Source organism: Propithecus coquereli, unplaced genomic scaffold (assembly GCF_000956105.1).
Source record: "Propithecus coquereli isolate 6110/MARCELLA unplaced genomic scaffold, Pcoq_1.0 Scaffold80, whole genome shotgun sequence".
Lineage (NCBI taxonomy): Eukaryota > Metazoa > Chordata > Mammalia > Primates > Indriidae > Propithecus > Propithecus coquereli.
Window position 1 is genome coordinate 7,320,726 of NW_012154174.1, and position 24,529 is coordinate 7,345,254.

At 37.5% G+C, this 24,529-nt stretch overlaps 1 protein-coding gene across 2 annotated transcripts in view; it reads right to left on the minus strand.

The window, feature by feature from the left end:
* Positions 1-24,529, minus strand: part of VCL (vinculin) — a 129,340-nt gene that overhangs the window by 35,142 nt on the left and 69,669 nt on the right. For both annotated transcript variants that reach the window (XM_012663295.1, XM_012663296.1), the window contains exons 3-6: positions 10,380-10,530; positions 10,087-10,195; positions 8,331-8,453; positions 6,709-6,869 (exon numbers count right to left, since the gene is read on the minus strand). In XM_012663295.1, the coding sequence (XP_012518749.1) occupies positions 6,709-6,869; positions 8,331-8,453; positions 10,087-10,195; positions 10,380-10,530 (544 nt within the window). The remainder of the gene's footprint in view (positions 1-6,708; positions 6,870-8,330; positions 8,454-10,086; positions 10,196-10,379; positions 10,531-24,529) is intronic.

The following is a 24,529-nucleotide window of genomic DNA, read 5'->3' on the forward strand; positions in this document are numbered from 1 at the left end:
ACCTTGAGCGATCCACACGCCTCGGCCTCCCAGAGTGCTAGGATTACAGGCGTGAGCCACCGCGCCCGGCCCAGAACGGGGATTCTTAAAGGTGTTATACCACCGGTTTTCCACATGAGGGCACCAAGAGCATCCCCCACTTTGAATTCAACAAGCCCTGGCACTAGCACAGATAAGCACTGGCAGCACTCAGAGTTAGGCTTAAGGTCAGCAGCTTGACACCAGCTTTTCCAAGTACCTATTCAAATGATAGGACTCTCAGCTTTAGGATTTTCTCCTTCCCCATCTACACAGATACAGATAGTTCTGTTGTAACCTTGGCTATGGAAGGCTTTAAATAGCAAACTCTGAGCCACAGCAACAAAAAAGAAGTACTGAAAAATGGAAATATTTTATTATCGAGTGAGATGTAATTATGATAGCTATCAATAAAAGGCAAAGTTATAAGAGGATCTATTTCAAAATCCACTTGTAATTACCACAAGTAGATAACTAGCATTTTTAAAGTGCTTTGATTCTCAAATGGTTTAAATGTCTGCTTCTCTCTTCTACCGTGTTTTACGTTAATTTGTACAGCAAACCTTGCCTTCAAAAGTAAAGCAAAGGTCAACTTTAGCTTAATTTTAAATTAGTAAGGCCCAAATTAATATCTTTTTAAAAGAGTCTTAGGCAACTCATAACCTCAGAGAATTGGATAGCCTTCAGGGTCTAATAGCACAAGTTGTCTAGGTACAGATTTTTGAAAAACCACAAGCTCTTACTTAGGAAGTATATGCACACTCTAGAGAATTATGTCAATGTAAAAATACTTAATTTAAAATCTGTTAATAACCATTTTCATAATACAATTTTATTTTCAAAGAGAAAACCAATAGATATCTATTGCATTTCAAAAATCTAATTGAAAGGGAAACAAACGCCAGAAATTTTTGTGTCTCCTCTAGCATTAAAGGCTACTAGTTAGGAAACTAATTTTAGTTGTCATGCATTTAATTTAACATGCATTTCCTGCATGTTAAGATCTGTTTTAACCACTTCTCTCCTTATTATCTCATTGAATCTCAAATTTAAATGTATTAAATAATTTAATATTACAAATTAAGAAGCAGAGACTCACTCCTAGAAACCTAATTTGATCTCTGATTTGTTGACTCCAAATCTCATTATTTTATATCAGATGAAACTCAAGAATTTTTTTTCTTTTATCAAAGAGAATTGCCAAAGATTCTGCTAACCTTCTACAATAGTCAGCAAATCTCTGCCTTCTCAATTTTGATTTTGGCTAATACTACACGGAAAATAAGCTCTAGAAATCAAATTCATAATCCTCCAATGCCCAAAAATGATTTGAAATGCAATGGAACTAGGTTTGCTCTATTTAGCATCCTCAAAAATCCTTTCTTTTTTCTCCCTAATAAAGCTCAAATGGCCCTGCACTGCAAGGCAAGAATGTGATTCTCAGGAAGTGAATAATTTACTCCTGAGTGAGAGATGCGACAATATCAAGAAGTTAAAATTAAGAGATGCTCATTTTCCCCTAAAAGGAATTAAAGGCAAATTTGGAGTGAAGGTGCATTTTAAAACTGGGAATTTCAATGAGTTACCTAAGTTTTTAATAGCATGAATTTGAGACAATTATGGAGATTTAAAACAGTCACCAAAAGGGCCACCTTAAATTCTTTCTGGAACACAGAATTTAAACACGACATATTTGAAAATCATACCTACTAAAAACAAAATATCTATGGGAACAAATATTTTGGTCTCCCAAGAATCTCATACCTATTTCTTTTGAAGGGCAGTTTTTACGATAGAATCAACAGAATTCTGTCATAAGCAACATAAGAAGTATACAAACATCGGATATGATATAAACAAATTCACCAGACAACCAGGACTAGAAGTCAATCTGGAGATACATTTATAAAGGGCAAAAATAACCATAACCCTGTGGTCAACCATATTGTGTACCGCAAAGCATTTTGCTAAACCTTGTCACATAAGTCTCTAAGTACCTATGGTACAATCTGGGTATGAAATAGAAGAGAAAAAAGCTGTACCTTCATTTGAATACTATTCTTCATAAAAACTCATATTTGGGAAAGAGAAAAGTCTCCGTCAATCTCTTACCTGTTTGGGTTGTTTTTTTTTTAAGAGTGAGTATAAAAAGACCAGATCTAGTCAAGCAGCTTTGGGGACAGCTGGTAGGAATCTATCTGGTTCCCTCCCTCTATGGTTCTTTTTACCATAAAATTCTTATGAGTTCAAGTTTTAAACGAAAAAACACAGTGTCTTTCCCAGGAACTGAAACTCTCCTAAAATTTAATATAGACTCAGGCCTCAAGAACACCTGTGAACAGTAATGAGATTCTCCTACGGATAATCAAAAAGAACTGTGCTTAGAAAATTGAAGTCCTGAAATCCCAGACTCTTGAAAACTTTAGATATGGGGAATAAGGACCCCTCTCCACCACTGTCCAACATGCTCTCCTTCCCCTAACACCTCCCTTCCCCCTGCATCCCATTTCTGACCACATTTCCACCCACATCTTTAAACAAAGATGTTTCTAGAAGGAATAGATTGGGCAGTAGAACAAAATCTTACAAATTACATTTAAACAATGAGAGAAAATTATCTAGTCCTGCCAGGCACAGTGGCTCATGCCTATAATCCTAGAACTTTGGGAAGCTGACGTGGGAGGATTGCTTGAAGCCAGGAGTTTAAGACCAACCTGAGCAAGAGTGAGACCTCATCTCCACAAAAAATGGAAAAATTAGGTAAGTGCGGTGGCGCAAACCAATAGTCCCAGCTACTCAGAAGGCTGAGGCAGAAGGATCAGAGCCCAGGAATTGGAGATTGCAATGAGCTATGATGACGTCATTGCACTCTAGCTGAGGCAACAGAGAGAAACCCTGTCTCCAAAAAAAATAAAAAGTAAAAAAATTATCTAGTCCTGAGACTTCAGGCAAGTTACCTTCTCTGGGTCTCAGTTCCTTATTTCTAAGAATACCTTCTCAGCTCTAAAAATCTGTGCTAATTATGAGTGCACAATCAGATGTACCAACTAAAGATCACTTAGATCAGAAGGGAAATGTCAATTTCTTTAACATTTTAGGATTTTCTCCTTATGGAGGGTGGGGGTGATAAAGTATCATAAATGCCTGATCTATTTATCTCAAACCCCTAGAGATAAAGCTTTCATTCTATTACCCACTAAAATAAAACACTAGAACACTCACTCACAAAAGCTCACATACAACCTTGTTTTTTAAAAAATCAAATAAAAACCAGCCCTTAAGTCCCAATGGTCTGTAGTAAGGGCTAGTGTTACACAGTTGCATATTCTAACCAATATTTCCTTCTTTGGTTAAGTATACTAATCTTCTGTGTAAGACATCTGAGTCAGCCCCTACTTTTACCCACTACCAGCTGGGGACCACAGTGGGAGGAGACTCATCACAGCTACTAATTCTGAATATTAGTATCTGATGACTCCAGGTGCAAAGCTGCAGGAGCACCTATGTAGGGTCCAAAAAGTCTTAGCAGTGAGATGTTTTTAATTTTCTCTCACTTCCGCTTACTTCTCAGCATGCGTCAAAATACAAGTAATATAAATGAAAAAAATTAAGTGTAGAGCACTAAATTTACAAAGGGTAGAATTAGAATTGTGTTCAACTCAAATTCTTTTGATTCATAATGTATTCCCACGGAAAATGCTAACTTGATTTTTAATGACCATTGATTTAAGAAAGGGTCAATTTTTACTTTCAAAATAAATGAAGTGCTTAAAGTCAAAGACACTTTTAAACTTATAAATCTGCAACTTGAATGTAGATATAAAAGGTAGAATAATTAGCTATTGCATTGCCTCTTTAAAAATCTTAACTTATTTGGCAAGACGCACTTTTACCAAGAATTTTTTCCACTTACTTTCTTCCCCCACTTTTCTAGAGGAACCATCACTTTCCAGAAGAATACTGCACCAATGGGGAAGCATGAAACAAGTATGGTAAGACAAAGTTAATTATTTATTGGTAGGGGCGAGAGGAGGTGAAAGACACTGTATGCATTAAACAGAATGGGAACCTGGTGGTCACAGTCAGACAAAAGGTCTGATCAATTCACTGCTTATACTTGAGCAGTAAAAGATGCATAATGCCACAAAACTGAAAAACAGCCAAAATCCTTATCACCAATTTCCATTTTCAGGGTAAAATTTTTTTTCTAAATATTTTTGTAACTAATAACAATGATTACTCCTAGGGGGTGAGGAGAGGTAGAATGGATGGGAATGGGGTTGAGAGGAAACCCTGTTATGTATATCTTTTTATAGCATTTTGATTTTTGAACCAGGTAAATACATAACAAAAACAAAATCAAGTTTAAAAATGAACATCCTTTGTTTATGCTGATGTCATTATGTACTTGAGCTTGTTTTGGCTGAACTAATTTAATTTACTTTCATTTCTGATGTTACTTTTGCAGAATCCTAACATACTGATCTCCTCCCAGATCAGTATAAGACTGGACCATCTGCAAGACCATACATGTTGAGGACCAGGTCTACTTCCCTTGTATATTCCTCCCCAAGAGCCTGATCCTAGTCCTGAAAAACTCAACTGACCACATTTTTAAAATAAAAAAAGAAGCTCTTGATGGCATGTGCACAAAATAAAGCTCAGTAACATTTATTCACTAACTGATGGATGACTTTCCCCCTCTGAAAATAGAGACACATTAAGGTTAAATATCTATTCCTCCTTATTACTTTCCCATCTGCTAGAAGCAAAGGAAAGACAATAAGGAGAGAGATTACGTTAGGGGGACATGAAGTCATGGAGAGCTATGACTGACTCACAGTTTAGACAGCAGAACATGCAGTAAGCCATGGACTGAAGTTAGGAAAACCTTTAGATACACTTTACTTCATTTTTCCTTCTGATTTTGAAGGCTAGGATTATTATGGAGGACAGGTACCTCACCTAAGCTCTCTAGCTTATCCACTGTCATTACTGCTTAAAACCTTATTGATGCATCTCCAAAAGCAAATTTCAGAGCCTGCAAAGCAGACTGGTGGGAGAGGCAAATAGAGACAGAGCATTAGCTGGCAGTCTCGTTTCCCAGGAGTTGGGTCCACGGGTAGCTCAGGGGTCACCTGGCTACCTGGGGAAAGCTGTCTCTCAAATGAAGTCAGTGAGAAAGACTAGGCCAAAAAACATGGCAGGAGTCTGCTCAAAGAGATGTAAGCACCCACCAAATATAGAAAGCCTAATAGCCCACAGTAATGTCTTTCCTTTAGCTTTCCCCAAAGAAATAGCTCAATATGAGACACAGTCAAACAACCTGCCCAGCACGGCCCAGAGTCCCATATTAAGTCACATTCTGACGCATGTTCGAGCACAGTGTTACACACCGGCACACAGAATAAGGCACGGCACACAGCACAAGAAAACCTCACGGACATGCTTTTTCTCTTTTTAAGCGAAAAAGAAACTAGATGGCAAGAGAACGCTTACCTTCTAAACGTGAGAAAAAGAATAAAACAAACAAGAGAACAAAAAAAGATGCATAAAGAAGTCATAACAGGGAAGTGAAAGTTGTCAAGTATGCAAAAGCAAAATTAAATAAAATATCAAAGACTTAAAATGATTTTACCATGTAGATTTAAAATACATTCTTAGAACCTATTTGAGAATTTCACATCTATGAGAAAATGCCTTTCATAGTTAAGATAAGCTAACGAATTTATCTACATAGTTACATGATCTTTCTGGGCAATAAGAGAGAGGGCTGGTGATTTTAGGCCCCAGCTTTTACCTTACCTTATAGGTGTCCTGGAGGACAAGTGTAGCTCTTTTGAGCACTCAATAGGAGTCAAAGTACAAAATGCCTTTTTTTAGTCTGCTACCTGTATGTTGGTGGCCCTGGAGACAACATCTGTGTCATATGTGGTTAAGCTAGATCCTGCAGACAATGTGTCCCCCCACTGTCTGCATCTTGGGCTTCTACAAGGAAAGTATAAACCCAAGTATCTCTGTTCCCCCAGACCTAGAAGCTTTGTTGCCAGTCCCTACACAGGGAGAAGCAGTCCAGAGCAGCAGCAACACAAAACCACTGCTGATGGGCTCTAGATGGAATCTACCAGCTCCTTTGGAGTCCAAGAAGGGACCCCTCAAACTAACTGACGAATGTGAGGACTAATATTTTAAATAACTTTCCTTGGGGAAGATGGAATGATCAAGGGACACATATAGAAGTGCCAAGAGTTTCCTCTGTAGAGTTCTCTGGATCAAAGATTGGTTTTCCATAAAGTTCAGAATTATAGGCATATTCTCCATCTTACTTGGTCACCTGGCAACAACCACCCTTATAAAAGGCAGAGCTCCCACCCAGGAGAACATACATACCACAGATCCTCCACAGCCCAACCAGTGAGACTCTGGCCTGAAGGAAAAGCTACACACCTCATCCTTCAACCAATATTCATGCCACATGCCTATTGATTTGTTCTACCTTAAAACAAAATAAATTTGCAAAGGCAGCAAATAACCCATGAAACAAAAGTGAGGAAGAAATCACTTTCACAATATATGAGTATTCTTATGCTACAAACAATTAACAAAATAGAATGAGAGACAGGCGACAGTCAAGGTCCCCAGGAGGGGACAGTTCTGGATTTTGCTTATTTCTTCTCCAGTAACACTTACCTTGCTGGCCCAAGCATCCTCATCCCAAGAAGTGAGTTGTAATACACGAATGATCTCATTAATCTCAGCACTCATTTTTTCTACAGTAAAATTTCGATTTTTCAAAGCTTCTTCTATTCCTTGGTTTTTTGAGTTTTTAGTTGTAACAAAAATCTTCATAGCTGTAAAAATAAACAAAAGATCAGAAACTAAGCTTGGAATTAACACAAGACATTCCACACTTTGAACACGTTTTGGGCTTCTAAGGTCTTAAAAAGAATATACAAAACAAATACTGCAAGTCAGCTAATAAATTCCAGTATCAGCAGCCTTCATGGTAAAAAACAAACAAACAAAAAAAAACCCTCAAAATACAAAACATCACCACAACACGATTAGGGAACTAATTTAACATACATATATTGACAACCTATAATCATAAAATATCTAACATCCTTCTAAGTCGGTTATCATCCTAGCCCTCACACCAGTTCCATCCACCACAAACTTAATGGGACAAAATGAAAACCATCAGTAAAACTGTGAACGCTGCTGCCCCTAATCCCAGCAGTTCCCAAAATGTCAAGTTTATCATCCAGGATTTCTCTCAACATATAGCAGGGACTTACTAACCCCCAAAAGTAAAGAAGAAAAAATAACAATAATAATACAAAATATGGAGAAAGAAAATATCTTCCCATAAAATAATTAAAATTTTATAAACAAAGATTAATCAACATGTTATTGAGTTACCCAGATTAGAAAAAAATGCTCTTCCCAACAACCTTCTGCCACATAGAACAGTTGGCCTCAAAACATATTTCCCATGGAGATTATAAGATTCTATTTACAAATTTTTGTTTTCTAGTGCAAGAGCTTCTGAACTCTTACACTCATATCTCCTTTTTTAACCACTACCTGAAACACCAAAGAAGGTAGCTGCGGGGTCACAGTGACATACATCATAAGATTTTTAAAATAAAGCTGCCTTTTGAGAGTTAAACTCATTAACATACAACTTGACTAAGATAACCTGCATAAACCATGAGGTGTCTGACACATACTAGACACTCAATAAGTGCAACTCCCTTTTGCTAGTTGAGAGAGCAGCCGCCATGTTTGCATTCCTGGGCTCTGCTCAATGGGAGGGAAGTCCCAGCTGGTGACTGAAGAACTGATCTATTCATAATTTAGAGAACAGTTAAATATCCTATAGAAAAAATTGTGTTAACACAATTTTTGAAAAGGGATCTGAGTTCATTTCTTTATCATACTGTGCTCTGTAATATCCGTTCTAACACCTAATTATTTTTCTATAACACAAATAAAGGTGTAAAAAGTTAATGTCCCAGACCAGAGTTTCCAGAAGAGATTCCATCTCCCAGAATAGGGGCCTGTTAGAGCTTTAAGAGAAGAGAACAAGGCCACAGAAAGGCAATTTCAAATGAAGAGCAGAAGGACAGCATTCGGGAAGATGAAGACTGGCTCTCAGCCAATCAGCTGCAGCCATCATGTAATACCCTCAATCAGGTCTCATTTTTACCTAGGCTGAAGGACATGCAGTGAAGCAGCAAAAGAAAGTGAACCTCAGAGTCTAGAACATGCTAACATTTTTCCCCCCACCAAGTATAGGCAGGAAATACCTGAAATGAGAACTGGCAGCAACTCTTTCACGGTGTTCATCGAGTTCACCAACATCACTCGGTGCTCCTGGTGCGTCAGCTCCTGCTGTCTCTCATCAATCATCTTGGCCATCTTAGTCATTCCTGCGGCACATGGAAGAAATTGTGCAGGGTGGGTAGTGAAACAATGCATGGTCTGGCTTTCTCAGCCTAAATCCATTATAAAATACTATGTAAGTCCAAACTGATTGCCCACTTATTTAAACAACAGACACTATCACTGGACTCTAGTATTTATGCAATTTTATTCTTTTCAACAAAATTTATTAAATATAAGTGGTAAATGTGATATAATTTTCATGTTTGACATAAATACATTCAGATGAAATTTTGAAATGAATAAATATGTATTTGTAAAATAAATTCACAAATGGGAGAAAAATATTTTCCAGGCTACTATGCATACGGGTTTCACTGTGGTCACCGTGCTGTTATGTAAGAAACTCATGTGAGCCTAGCACTGAATGTCGTAGCTGGGAAAAGTTCTCAGAATGTCAATGATGTGTTTTGTTTTCATCTTTACATTTTTCTGAACTTTCAAATTCATCCAAAATAAGTATGTACTGCTTTTATAATTAGAAACAAATAGAAATATTATAAAAATAATTATAGTGATGACAGTGTTTGAAAGCATCTGGTGTTTTGGAATCAGCCTACTAGCATTTTTTGTTTACTTTGGTTATTATTCAAAGGTGCTATGTGATTCTCCAAAGCTTTGATTTTTAGATTGCTCCTAGGATTTCTTGTCTCATAGACCATTAAGAACAAAGGAAAGCAACAAGGTAGGGCTGCCCTGCTTTGCCCAGAGTAGCTCCATTTTGACTTTTATATGGTGGGATAATGCATAAGATTCCATTTGGAGAAATAAAGTCTTTTGCCAATGCTATGAGAAAGTTTAAAGAGGACCGCTCTAAAGCTATCAAAGAAAGCCACTCAGTGATGGCTCCGAGAAATTCTTTACCATCGTAAGTTTACAGAACAACTGCACTGGAAACTCATGAAAATAGTGTTAATTAGAAATCGACACTTCACATAAAACAAAAGAATTTTATAAGGTGGTAAACATCAAGTTAAACGAGCTAAACATTGAATGTGTCTTGTCATTGGTCTCATTCATACTTTAAGGACCTTTGAGTTCATGTTACATGTCTGTAACATTAAAAGCTGGTATCTGTTTGCATATTTTGAATATTTAATACTCGGGTGCCTAAACAATCATTTCCAAACGAGATTTAACCACAGTTGCTCTTCTCTCCTTCTAGGTCTGATTATATTATGCAGCCTTGGGCTAGGGCATGAATCCATAATAGTAGGCAGGCTAATTAGCAAGCTAAGAGGTCATAATGAACTCCAGGCTAGCTGGCAGACAGTGAGGGAATGCTGTGGAATGTGGAATGGAGAGGTCAGGATTCAGGGTGGCCTTGAGCATTACAGTAATAGAAAAATATTTCCTACATTCCCCAGCAACATTTGCAATATCTGGTTTAATTCATTAGACAGGGCCAGGATTTATAGAAAGCAGATTCATATTTCAGAGACAATGACATCCCCTCAGTTAAAGCACAGTGTCAGCTCCATCACCGCAGTACAGATACCTGAAAGCCCAATGCAGCAACATCCATCTTCTACCAAAAGTAGGAGGAGGGGTACCCTTTTGTCTTGATCCAACAAGGACAATCCATAAAAAATTTTGTTATAAAAATTGAATATGACTAACCTGGTCCAAGATTCTTTGTGTAAGTGACCAAATCTTCCATAGTCTCCACCACCTCTGCCACTGTAAGATACTCCAAAATTCCTTTGCAAACTCTAATAATTTTACGAACCTGAAAATGTATTTCAGAGTATTCAGTCAAGTGAGTGGACAATAAGTATCACAGAAAAGATGGTAACGTAAATGTGTAGCTATTCAGTATTTTTTCATCCTACACAATTATCAATCTTCCACGATTATCTTTAAGACTAGGCTTTTTTTCTGGGAGAGGTCTGCATGGGCCTCAGGTTGCCTACCTCAGCCTCGTCGAAGGTAAGGAGCAGGTCCGATGTGCCAGAGAGAATGCCCCTTGACCCGTCGATTAGATAATCTCGAGCAGGCACTGAGTAAGGGTCCGACTGAAGCATCTGGGCTGCCTGGACAAGCTTGGTGCAAGCATTCTCAACCCTGTGTAGGGGAACATAAGTTAATTTGCTGGCAGAACCCAGCAGAAGAATATCATATGCAAATGTAAAGAATGTAAATGTATGTAAATTCACATTATTTCCCCTACATGGAAAATAGCCAAGACCCAAGTGATAATAGGACTTGAGTTTTTAGATTTAAAACTTTATAGGTATGGGCAGCACATTCATTCATTCATTCAATGTACTAAGCCCTTGTTCTTCATTATTTCCTGGCAACAAAAAATGATGAGAAAATATTTGGGGCCATTTAGGTTGCTATACCTCTGTAACATCTTTATTTCCTTATTCCTCCCCACCCTATCCATACTGCTATTAAAAGACACTGCACAAAAAACTGAAATCTTTGACAGTATTTTCAGATTTAACATCTGGAAATAAAATGCCAAAGTACTGCGTTAAGTGAAATTTAATAACCAGACAAAGCAAAGGAATGGGAGGAAACACAAAGTAAAGGTATGAGGTAATGCGTAAATTTCTCATTCATCTACCCATCTGAAAACAGCTTTGAAAACAGCCATATAAAACTATGTTGTTAATTAAAAGGTCACTAATATTAATAACTGAACCAGTTAATAATAGTTTAATATTAATATAGTTTAGTATAGACCACTAGAACAGCCAAGGGTTGTTGGGGTGGAGGGAATTCATTTAAAAGAGGAACTCAAAATGCATAAACCATGTATTCTCCTTGACCCTCTTGCACTACTATCAAGTATTCATTCATTCGATTACTCATCCACACAGAGTTAAAAAGAACCTAATAGATCATCTCTTCCAATCTCATATTCAGTACCCATTATGTTATCACTGAGTAACTTATAAAGATAAGGAACAAATTATTTAAAGTTAAAATGCTTAGCCAAAATTATATACTCTCATTTGAAAACACAGAAAATGTCACATGCAAATAAAAACCTGCCTCGCAGAGTTGTTTTGAGGATCAAATGAAATAATGCAAAAACTCCACAAGTATAAAGCAGGGCTACCTTGTTAATAAATACAATTAAACCAACTTACGAATTTCATCTACATAAAAAACATTGGGCTGTGGACACTGTAGGTAGGTATATAAAGATGTAAAAGCACTATTCTAACTCTCATGGAGCATGCTTTACTAAGGTAAGACAAACATTGGCACATAAGGCAGTGTACTACAAATATCAATGAAGGGCAACGCCTCTTTGATATGGCTTTTTTTTTTTTTTTGAGACAGAGTCTTACTTTGTTGCCCGGGCTAGAGTGCAATGGTGTCAACCTAGCTCACAGCAACCTCATACTCCTGGGCTCAAGCGATCCTCCTGCCTCAGACCTAATTTTTTCTATATATTTTTAGTTGTCCAGACAATTTCTTTCTATTTTTAGTAGAGACGGGGTCTCGCCCTTGCTCAGGCTGGTCTCGAACTCCTGAGCTCAAACGATCCTCCCGCCTCGGCCTCCCAGAGTGCTAGGATTACAGGGGTGAGCCACCACACCCGGCCTGATATGGCTTTTGATCAGTCTTAAAGGATTAAGTGTTTGGTTCTTTCCAATTTTAAATTGAAATTTTAATTTAATTTTAAATAAATAATATGTATATTCACAAACATATAGATATACACATATTTAAAACTAAAAGGGCACACAGTGAAAAATCTCCTTCCCTCCGCTATGTTCCAGGCACTCAAATTCCATCCCACTTACAGCCAATGTTGAGTTTCCTCCAAAGTTGTATTTCCTCTGTATGTAATGCCCTTCATGGGGCATTTCAGGCAGACAGAAGCAAACTGTACATTTCCCCCTTTTTTACACAAATAGGATAATACTATGCATACTCTCTGCATCCTGCTTTTTTCATTTGGAGATGTTTTATTACAATAAATGCACATAAAAAGACTCCTCATACTTTTACACAGCTACATAATAGTCCATGATTTATTAGTCCCCTGCAATGAATCACCTTGAATATTTATCATTTTACCCTGTATATCTATCTGTAGGATATATTCTAGAAATAGAATTTTGAGTCAAAGGTATGAATATTTATAATTTCAACAAACATTGCCGTATTACGGTCTGCAGAAATTATACTAATTTACATTCCCACCACAATGGATAAGAGTAACAAAACAGTTCTCACCGTCACATAATTCAAATCAAAATTTCATCTGTAATCAGTTTTGGATCTTTACCAATGATAGACCAAAATTGGATCCCAATATAGTTTCTTTCCAATCGAGGTGAAATTCTCATAACAAATAACCATTTTAAAGGATAAAATTCAGTAGCATTTAGTGTATTTACAATGTTGTGCAACCACCACCTCTGTTGAGTGTCAAAACTCATCATCTCAGTAAAGCACCCAATACTCTCTAAATAATCACTCCCATCCTTTCCTCCCCCGACCCCCTGACAACCACAGATCTGCTTTCTGTCTAACTGGATTTGCCTATTCTGGATATGTCATATAAAAGGATTCACACACTATGTGATCTTTCTTGTCTGGCTTCTTTCATTTAACATAATGTTTCAAGGTTCAAGTTATATCCTGTATCAAGTACCTCATTCCTTGTTATGGCTGAATATTCTGTATGAATATGCCACAATTTGTTTATTCATTCATCCACTAATGAACATTTGGGTTATTTATACCTTTTGGCAATTATGAATAATGCTGCTATAAACATTCATGTACAAACTTCTGTGTAGATATGTTTTCATTTTGCTTGGGTATATACCCTTGAGGGGAACTGCTAATTTATATGGTAGTTCCATGTTTAACATTTTGAGAAACTACCGAACTGTTTTACAGCACTGTACCATATTACATTCCCACCAGCGACATACTGATTCTCCATATCCTCACCAAATTTTTTTAATTAAAGCCACCATAGTGAGTGTGAAGTGGCATCTCATTGTGGTTTTGATTTGTATTTCATTAATAACCAATGACAGTGAACATCTTTTCATGTGCTTGTTGTCTGTTTTTATCTTTTTTGGAGAAATGTCTATGCAAGTCCTTTGCCCATGTTTCAATTGGGTTCTTTATCTTTTGTTGCTGAGTTGTAAGAGTTCTTTATATAGGCTAGATATTAAACCCTCATCAGATATACAATTGCAAATATTTTCTCCCAGTCTGTAGGTTTACTCAATATAGTTTTAATTTCCATTCTTATGAATGAGGTTGAGGATTTTCATATTTTTAAATTACAAAACAAAATCACACACATAAAAGATTATATAAACTTTTATTCAAACAAATACTAACTAATAATGATGCTTCAGAAATAAAATACCACCAGACATGGTGGCACGTACCCATAATCCCAGCTACTCAGCAGGAGGATGACTTGAGCCCAGGAGTTCAAGGCCAGCCTGGGCAACATAGCATGACCCTGACTCTAAAAACAAACAAATAAATAAATATTTTTTTTTTTTTTTTGAGACGGAATCTCGCTCTGTTGACCAGGCTAGAGTGCTGTGGAGTCAGCCTAGCACACAGCAACCTCCAACTCCTGGGCTCAAGCCATCCTCCTGCCTCAGCCTCCTGAGTAGCTGGGACTACAGGCATGCACCACCGTGCCTGGCTAATTTTTTCTATATATATTTCTTTTAGTTGTCCAGCTAATTTCTTTCTATTTTTAATAGAGACGGGGTCTCGCTCTTGTTCAGGCTGGTCTCAAACTCCTGACCTTGAGCGATCCACCCGCCTCGGCCTCCCAGAGTGCTAGGATTACAGGCATGAGCCACCGCGCCCAGCCAAATGTTTTATACTGGCTTCTGCTACACATGCACAGAGTTTAGGTTATATATCTAGTAGTAGAAATATTGAGTTACAGAAAATACATATATTCGACTTTATCAGGGAATGCCAAATTGTTTTCCAAAATGATTGTACTAATACCAATTTAATACTCCCACTAGCAGTGTTCACAATCAGTCCTCAGTGTCTGAACTTTTAATTTGCCAATCTGGTCAATGTGAAATGATAACATTATTGTGAATTTAATTTGCATTTTTCTTTTACTAGTGAAACTCAAATGTGTTTTTTTCATATTTATGGGCCCATGAGTTTTGATAGATAGCATTTTTTGTTACTCAGTTCTAAATAATTTTCATTATGATTTCTTTGATAATAAGTTGCTTGGAAATTTGAAAATATACTTCTAAATATAAGGGGCTCTTCTACTTCTCATTATTGATTTATCACTCAAATGCATGCTGTCAGAGAATGTGATCTATAAGATGAGGCACTGAAATGTATTTAGGCTAGTTTAATGTCTTAACATATGGTCAATTTTTATAAATTTTCTATGTCTGCTTGGAAAGAATGAGGGTGATCCAACTTTTAAGCAAAATATTTTACATAGTCCATTAGCTCAAGCTTGTTAATTGTAATGTTCAAATCTTCTACATCCTTCCTGATTTTTTGGTCTGTTTTATCCATCAATTACTGAGTGTCAAAATCTTCCACCATAACAACAGATTTGTCCATATCTTCTTGTAATTCTGTTTTTGTTTTATATATATTGAGGCCACCTTATTAACTACATATAAGTTAACTATTATTATATCTTTCTGGTGACTTGAACCTACTTATCATGATACAGTGCCTCTCTTTATCACCAGTAATGTTTGCTGCCTTAATATCTGTTTTGTCTGATATTAATAGTGCAAACCAGCTTTCTTTGGTTATTTTATTTGACTGGTATATCTTTTCCATCTTGTATTTCAAGCTCTCAGTACCCTTATGTTTTAGGTGTATCTTTTAGAAATACCATATAGCCATATTGTTAAATCCAGCCTAGCAACTTCTAACTTAAAATTTATCTCATTTACATTTATTAAAATTACTGATATATTTGGAATTATTACCATATCTTATTTTTGTTCTATATGTGTTTTAATTTCTTTTTTTCCTCTTTTCTTTATCCTTTTTGTGGATCGAGAAGGGTTTTTTCTCACTGGTTTTTTTTGTTTTTGTTTTTGTTTTTCAGAGAGGGTCTCACTCTGTTGCCTGGGCATGAGGGCAGTGGCGTCATCGTAGCTCACTACAACCTCAAACTCCTGAGCTCAAGCGATCCTCCTGTCTCAGCCTCCCAAGTAGCTGAGACTACAGGCGTGCGCTACCACACCTGGCTAATTTTTCTATTTTTTTGTAGAAACAGGGTCTCGCTTTGTTGCTCAGGCTGGTCTCAAACTTGTGACCTCAAGCAATCCTCCCACCTCAGCGTCCCAAAGTTCTGGGATTACAGGTATAAGCCACCGCGCCAGGTCATCATTAACTTTAGAGTCCCAACCTTGATTTTATTTCCAGGAAACGTGCATGTTGATAAAATTATAGCAAACAAACATAAGAATCACAGAATGCAACTCTTGTTATATACCTATTCATGAGGACCCAGTTACTGTATGAGTTTTTCAAATTTGGAAAAAACAAAAAACAAATGATAGGAATAACCATTATGGAGAAAGGAAATTGAAAAAGAAGAGATAAAATGAAAAAGGTTTGCAGGAATCAAATTGATTTTTCACTAATGGTTCCCTTGTGTGGTAAAATGATAGGTCCAAAACAGACACTGCACCATTTTTTGTGCAATAAGACATCTGATCTGCACATTAAAATTTAATGGCATTCATAAAAGCCAAACAAATCCCACTATGATTTACCAGCAGTCAGAAACAGGAAGAAGTCTGTCTTGTCTGTGGAAAATTTGATTTTATTTAAACATTCAATCTGCCTGGCTTCTTAAAGTGATCTTCTACCATAGAAATTTGAATTTTTAAAAAGCATTTTAAAGAATGAAAGTAGAGATGCAGTTTCCTAAATAATCATGGATCTTAACTATATACTAATAATATTTGCTTCAATACTTTAAATCAATCAACTAGTACAGATTAAGGCATCTCTCTGCCTTTGAGTCTTCAACCTAAATTACTAGAAAAATTCTTATGGTATATATCAAATGGACCAATGACAGCCTCATGGGATCCCAAAATATGCTCACTCATGACCCACTAATATATTCTCCCCAGAATTACCACCTGATATAATTTGAGACAACTTAAGAGAAGAAGCCAAACTCCCCAGCTCCATGTGATTTCAATGATCACTAATCAAGCAGCTTAAACTTACAGTGAATTTTTTTAAGAAAAAAAAGAGGAAAATACATCCAGAGATTACTAAAAGTCTGCCATAAGTCCTTCTTGAAGGTTCTTTAAGATTGTATCCAGAAAAAGTGAGTTACTAATCTTAAATTCCTTTAGTTGAATTCTTTCATATATGTATTCATCTGATACATTGAGGACCCTCTACATGCTTTGATTCCTAGAAATAGGAAGTTTTGGGTTTTTTTTTTTTTTAAAGTCCTTGCCTTTAAGGAAGACCTTGGTGGCAGGAGACAGACATATAAACAAACAAGTACAAATCAGTATTTAGAATTATGTTCAATGTATACTGAGGCCACAAAAGCAGGAGTAGTCATTTTCACCTCAGGTTAGGGAAGCTGTGATGGAGATGGTAATGACTACACTGCTCGTGCCTGCAGCAGCTCAGCACCATTTAAAAAGATGATTCTCTTCACAGCATCTCTGAGGGTTTTTTTCTCCAATGGATCTCTCTCTATGTATAACACACACACACAAACACACACAAAGTCCTTTCTGTGAAAAATAACATGCATTTGCAATAGAACTAGTTCGACCAGGGAGGGCAGTCTACCATCATAAAACACAGGTAACTCACTCACTCTGAAGCCAAACAAGCTCAATCTATTTCAGTAAAAATCAATCATGGTATCCCAGCTCACAGGCTTAGCCATTTAAAGGAGAGAGAGCTTTAGACAAAATAATATAAAGGAGATAGTCTAATCAGTCTATTTAGACATATACAGTCCATAATTTCAAACTGAAAAGCTCTCTAAAATAGTCAACAAATTCACCCTCCCCCCAAAAAATACGTTGGGGAAAGGTGGAGGCAACTCATCCTTTATCAAATTCACTGTTTTAATAAAAATGGAAAAACAAAAACTGATCTTAAACAGTATAGCCATTCAGGTTATAAAAACTGCCAAGAAAAATGCATTCTGTTTGCTAAAGACTGAAGTGCTACGGAGCAGAACACCTGCAAATTTGATCTCATGGAAGTTGCAGTGTCCTGGAGCACACCCAAGGAAACAGGTGTTTACATCTTGGGACCTCTGTTTTAGAAAGAGAGCACACTGCTGGGACCACAAACATATCTGATCACAGAAAGCACTGACAACACTTGGGAGACAGGAAGGAAACAGGTGGAAGGAAGGAAGTTAGAGAACACGATCAGCTGATCAGTGGTTTTCTCTGCTGTGGCTACGGCACCCAGCACCTCCCTCACTGTCATTTCCAACCAGTCTGGCCCCGACATAATTATTTGGCAGGCAAAATCGATTGTCGGGGCTATTTCTGCTCTGTTCTTTTTTCTTTTTTGAGACATGGTCTCACTCTGTCGCCAGGGGTAGAGTGCGGTGGAGTCATCATAGCTAATTACAACCTCTAATTCCTGGGCTCAAGCAATCCTCCCACCTCAACCTCCCAAGTAGCTGGGACTACAGGCATGTGCCACTGCACCTGGCTAATTTTTCTATTTTTTGTAGAGACAGGATCTCGCTCTTGCTCAGGCTGGTCTCGAACTCCTGACCTCAAGCAATCCTCCTCAGCCTCCCGAAATGCTAGGATTACAGGTGTGAGCCACCACGCCTGGGCCCTCTGCTCTGTTCTTAACCGTTGTTGAAGCCTTCCTTCTCTTCCCATCTGGGGAGGGTATCCCAGAGATCAAGGTCCAGATCACTTCCAAGTTTGAGAAGCCCATCATATTTAAAAAATGAAGAAATGCCAAAACAGGTTCATAAAAATGCCGGTATAGTCAAGTGCTTATGTTTAATAATTTTAATTGCATGATAATATCTTCTTTTAAGACTCTTTTTCTCAGTGACTACATGCATGGCCTCGTTTGAAGATATTAACATTTAAATTGTTAGGCCGGGTACAGTGGCTCACGCCTGTAACCCCAGCACTTTGGGAAGCCAACGTGGGAGGATTGCTTGAGGCCAGGAGTTCCAGATGAGCCTGGGCAACATAGTGAGACCCCATCTTTATAAAAAAAAAAAAATTTTAAATAGCCAGGCGTGGTGACACACACCTGTAGTCCCAGCTGAAGGAGGCTGAGGTGTGAAGATCAAGAGAGCCCAGAAGTCCAAGGCTGTTGTGAGCTGATTGTACCACTGCACTCCAGCCTAGGCGACAGAATGAGACTTCATTTCTTAAAAAAAAAAAATTGTTGACCTGAGGAATGAGCTCCAATAAAATTTCAGGCATCAGCAACTGGTAGTTCAGCCATTCTAGTATCCCTCAAATAGGAAGTACTGTCTCTATTATCGATTCATTCCCTCCTCAGATCTTTCTGTGTATATACATAGGATTAAAAAATAAAAATAATATATGTCAATATTTCGATGCTCAAGGAGATTCATGAAAAGAACGTTTTCTTTTATATATCAGCCATTTTGCACAGATTTTACTTTAAAACAGTAGAAATAGACTCATTCTGTGGCATCCCAGGAATAGCTAATATGCTTTGCTCTGGAGTTGCCATTCTGGGAAAGGTCAAGGATCTTCAGCCATTAGTCATCTACAGACCTGCATGAAGGCCACAGCATAGTTTCAGTTTTTAGGAGGGAGTTGGGAACACAGAGTACAATGACAAGCTTTAATCTAGTTCAAGTAGCAAGTGCACAGCACTGACTCACCCCGGTGGACGCTGTGTGATAATACTAAAACATGCTGTTCCAACGCCGTGCTCCCAGATTTAGAGATCCTACAGACCTCATCCATGAAGTATTCCTTTCCCTGTCCCAACTCTCTTAAAGTACAACATAATGCAAAGTGGTCTTCTTGCACTTATCAAGGCCAAACAGTGATAGCACAGGACACTGCATGTGTACCCCCAACACTAAAATTAAAAACACAATAATACATCTTAAATATATATAATTTTCACTTGTCAATTAAAAATAAAGCTCCTGTAATCCCAGCACTCTGGGAGGCCGAGGTGGGAGGATTGGTTGAGGTCAGGAATTTGAGACCAGCCTAAACAAGAGCAAGACCCCATCTTTACAAAAACTAGAACAATTAGCCAAGCATAGTGGAACAGGCCTGTAGTCCCAGCTACTCAGGAGGCTGAGGCAGGCAAGAGGATCGCTTGAGTCCAGGAGTTGGAGGTTGCAGTGAGCTATGATCTCCCCAGTGCACTGTAGCCAGAGCAACAAAGCAAGACCCTGTCTTAAAGGGGAAAAAAAAAAAATGCTGAGGGGAAAAAATAAGTTAAAAAAAAAACCCTACAATGAGTCATATTGAAAACACTCAAAAGCCGGGCGCGGTGGCTCACGCCTGTAATCCTAGCACTCTGGGAGGCCGAGGCGGGAGGATCGCTCGAGGTCAGGAGTTTGAGACCAGCCTGAACGAGAGCGAGACCCCGTCTCTACCAAAAAAATAGAAAGAAATTATCTGGACAACTAAAAATATATAGAAAAAATTAGCCGGGCATGGTGGCACGTGTCTGTAGTCCCAGCTACTCAGGAGGCTGAGGCAGAAGGATCGCTTGAGTCCAGGAGTTTGAGGTTGCTGTGAACTAGGCTGATGCCACGGCACTCTAGCCCAGGCAACAGAGCAAGACTCTGTTTCCAAGAAAAAGGAAAACACTCAAAACCCTTTAAGGACAACACCAAATTCTCTTTTGCTAGAACATGTATATTGAGATAACAAGGCTAAAATACGCATGCACACACAACCCTCAGGCTCAATAAATTCTTTTATTTCAGATTTGATTACGAGGGTATGCAGCCAGTTTTGATTTCACCTTCAAACAAAACAGGATTCTGCCTTAGTCAAGAGATAACTGAAGGGGAAGCAGCATGTTGGGAATGAGAGGGCTACAAACGTTATAGCTGCCCAAGCTTTATGCTCCTCAAGGTGTTGTAAGCAGCTTATGTGAAAGACACAGTATGAGTCACAACCCTTGAATCCCTTAAAGCCTGCATGAAAGTCCTGTTCTTTCTCCCCTCTTCCTTGACCCCTTGTCAAATCTAGCATCAGTGCAGGAAGAGATTCTGAGCCTGCAAAGTTCAATGAAGAACACTGGTCCATCAGCTCCTAGGTCCTTCCTCCATCTCATGCTAGGGTTACAGCAGAAAGATTGAGCATACAAGTAAGTATGTTTTACAGATACTAGTATTTCCAAATATATGTTGTGATGATAAAATAAAAAATTATTTTAAAGTATTACTAGGTTCATTGTATCTTTTTGTTCTCATGTATTTCTTAACCAATGAATAAATAAAAGTCTCACTATTATTATTTGAAGGTCTTTAGGCTGAAAAAAATTGACAATCATTGTTCTATTGGAATGAATGAGTTAGAGACGTGGCTACCTAAACACAAAATGAAGTGGAAGAGACACAATAAGAGGATATTTTCACTTATGAAGAAAACTGCCCAAAACTAGGATGGGATGTGGGAAAAAAAAAAAAAAAGAACAAAATCTGGAGCTACAAGCCAATAGCAGGCTGACATCAATCAAAAGTCATTCTAAAAAAAGGGGTAATAAATAACAAATCATTAACAGAATTTAGAGCCCAGGAGAATAAAAAACTTATAACCTAATAATATTGCTTTGAAATATATAAAGCTAACACTGACAATTATAAGAATAATTGACGTCTATAATTAGTACAAGAGATTTTAACATACCTCAATTATAAACTGACAGTTCAAACAGACAAAATAGTAAGCCTATAAAAAGTTTGATCAGTAATATTTATATGTTGACCTAAATGATATAAATTGAATATTATACCCAAGCAAAAGAGAATAGATTTTCTTTTTTTTTTTTTTTTTTTTGAGACAGAGTCTCACTCTTTTGCCTGGGCTAGAGTGAGTGCCGTGGTGTCAGCCTAGCTCACAGCAACCTCAAACTCCTGGGCTCAAGCAATCCTACTGCCTCAGCCTCCCGAGTAGCTGGGACTACAGGCATGCGCCACCATGCCCGGCTAATTTTTTCTATATATTTTTAGTTGGCCGATTAATTTCTTTCTATTTTTAGTAGAGACGGGGTCTCGCTCTTGCTCAGGCTGGTTTCGAACTCCTGAGTTCAAACAATCTGCCCGCCTCGGCCTCCCAGAGTGCTAGAATTACAGGCATGAGCCACCGCGCCCGGCTGAGAATATATTTTCTTGTTAAGCACATATAATACACTTACCAAAACTGACCACTTACTATGTCACAAAAGAATTTCCAAGAATTGATATTATATAAACCATGTCTTTGGGCACAAAGTAATTAAATCAGAAATATAACAAAAAGATAGTAAAAAGAATTTTTAAAACTTTACAGTGCACTCATAAATAATACACATGGTTAAAGAGGTATTCACCACCAAAATTACAAAATATTTAGGGCTGAATGACAGTTAAAGTACATAGGGTTTATCCTAGAAATGCAAGGGATGATTCCTATCAGAAAATCTACATTCATGTAGTAGACCACAGACTATCTTAACAAAGGATAAAAATCGTATAATCCTCTCAATAGAGAGGGCATTAAATACAAACTAGCAATCATCGTCAAAAAAACAAAAAGCCACACTGCAGAAGACTATAGATTAGGGGAAATACATCTGTGAGAAAAGCTTAAAAAGAAACTGAAGAATCAAATCATTTATTCAAAGAAAACAATTGAGAAACAAACATTAAGAAGGCATGGAAGGAAGCTAATATGTAATCACCAAATATCCTTTTTTCCTTTTCAGGTACTTTCACATACATCATTTCACTCATGTAAGCCCCACAATAATTATTACATTAGAAGAAAAAACTCTTGGCTGAGCACAGTGGCCCACACCTGTAATCCTAGCACTCTGGGAGGCTGAGGCAGGAGGATCACTTGAGCTCAGGAGTTCAAAACCAGCCTGAGCAAGAGCAAGACCCTGTCTCTACTAAAAACAGAAAAATTAGCCAGAAGTGGTGGCACATGCCTGTAGTCCCAGCTATTCCAGAGGCTGAGGCAGGAGGATCACTTGAGCCCAGGAGTTTGAGGTTACAGTGAGCCATGCTAACACCACGGCACCTCTACCCAGGCCGACAGAGCAAGGCTCTGTCTCAAAAAAAATAAAAAATATTTTTTTAAATTAAAAAAAGAAGAAGAAGAGATTCTTGTGAAGAAGAGTGAGAAAATGCCTTAGCACACTGCAATTAGAATTTTACCTTTGCCATTTCTGTACTGGGTAACTTTCAACAAGTTACTGAGCTTTTCTGAGTCTCAGCTTCCTCAACTGCAAAATGAAGAGGATTAAATAACACAACTTAAAGTACTCAGCTCATAGAAGGTATTTAAGAAATGGATCTATTTTTATACGGTTCTTTTGGTTCTATTAAGGAAAGAACAATAAAGATTTTAAATGACTGCAGAAAAAGTCTTAAACCTTGAGAGCTTCTTAAATTAGAACTATACATAGGAAAAATCAAGGTAATTATTAAGTGAATATTGTATCTAACTGCTTTTAGTGTTTCTGTTTGTTTTTGTAGGGTAGGGTTGGGGCAGCTGATGACCTCAAATCATCTATAAAATAAAGCAGTTGGTTAAATAATCTCGATGATTCCTTTCAACTTTAAAATTTTTATGACTTTAATTTCTTTAGAATTTAAGAGTTGCAAGGCAATGCAGCACATCACAAACTACATGTGTACTGTTCCTTCTTTGTAAATACTTAGGGAAAATGTAAACCGTTATCCTCTAAGAGTGGCACAAAGTTAGTACTACCTAGAGTGCAAGGGATGGGCTACATGACTTCCTGCAAGGTTGGATTACGGAAAGAACATGGACTTGGAAGCCATGAGACCACCAATAGGAAACCTGTCCTGCCATTTACTAGCTGAGCAACCTTGAGTGAGTTAAGTTTGTCAAACTTCAGTCTTTTTATCTGTAAAGTGAGTTTATTAACCCCTTCAAATTGGTGTTCTCAGAATTACATGAGTAAATGAAAATACTGTATATAAGTACCTGGTCCAATAATAGGTATTCAATAAATGTTGAGTTCTGTTGGTCCCTTGAGTTATTTTCAATCATGTAATTTTGATTACTCTGTAGACAACAGAAACTAGAGTATAGTCACGTGACACATAATGATGCTTCTATCAATGACAAATGGCATGTAAGACAGTGGTCTCATAAGATTATAATACTTTACTTTTACTATACCTTTTCTATGTTTAGATACACAAATACTTATCATTGTGTTACAACTGCCTACAGTATTCAGTACAGTAACATGCTGTACCGGCTTGTAGCCTAGGAGCAATACGCTATACCATATGTATGGCCTAGGTATGTAGTAGGTTATACTCTCTAGGTTTGAGTAAGTACTTTCCATGATGTTTGCATTTCTCAGAACATATCCCTATCATTAAGCAACACATGACTGTATTATCTGTCTAAAGTTTTATTTATTTCTTAATCATAAAGGATATACAAAGTAAACCAAAGATTAAATCACTGACAAGCTGTTTAGAACTCCTCTCCAAGAAGACTCAAAAATTCATAAATCATTTTGTTTGAAAGAGTCTGAGAAAAACAGTAGTACCCAACTACATTTAATGTGGCAAGTCCAAAGGTGAACTATTTAAAGTATGAGTGCTTGCTCTAGGTCAAAAATGTAGCAAGGCAGCTGACAGAGGTGAATGGTTGTCTCACAGAAACTTGGTCACCCATGTCAAGAGACAAAAATCTTCTCTTATAATACAGTAGCAGTGGAAAGGACCACAAAAACTCAAGTTGAAAAAAAAACATTAGAATTACACATTAGCCCCAGGCAAACAAAGGACAATAAGTGGTAAGATCAAAAAATTAATTCTAAAAAAAGATATTCTGGGCACTTTCACCTACAAGTGTGTTTAAAAATACAAATTTCGTCACAA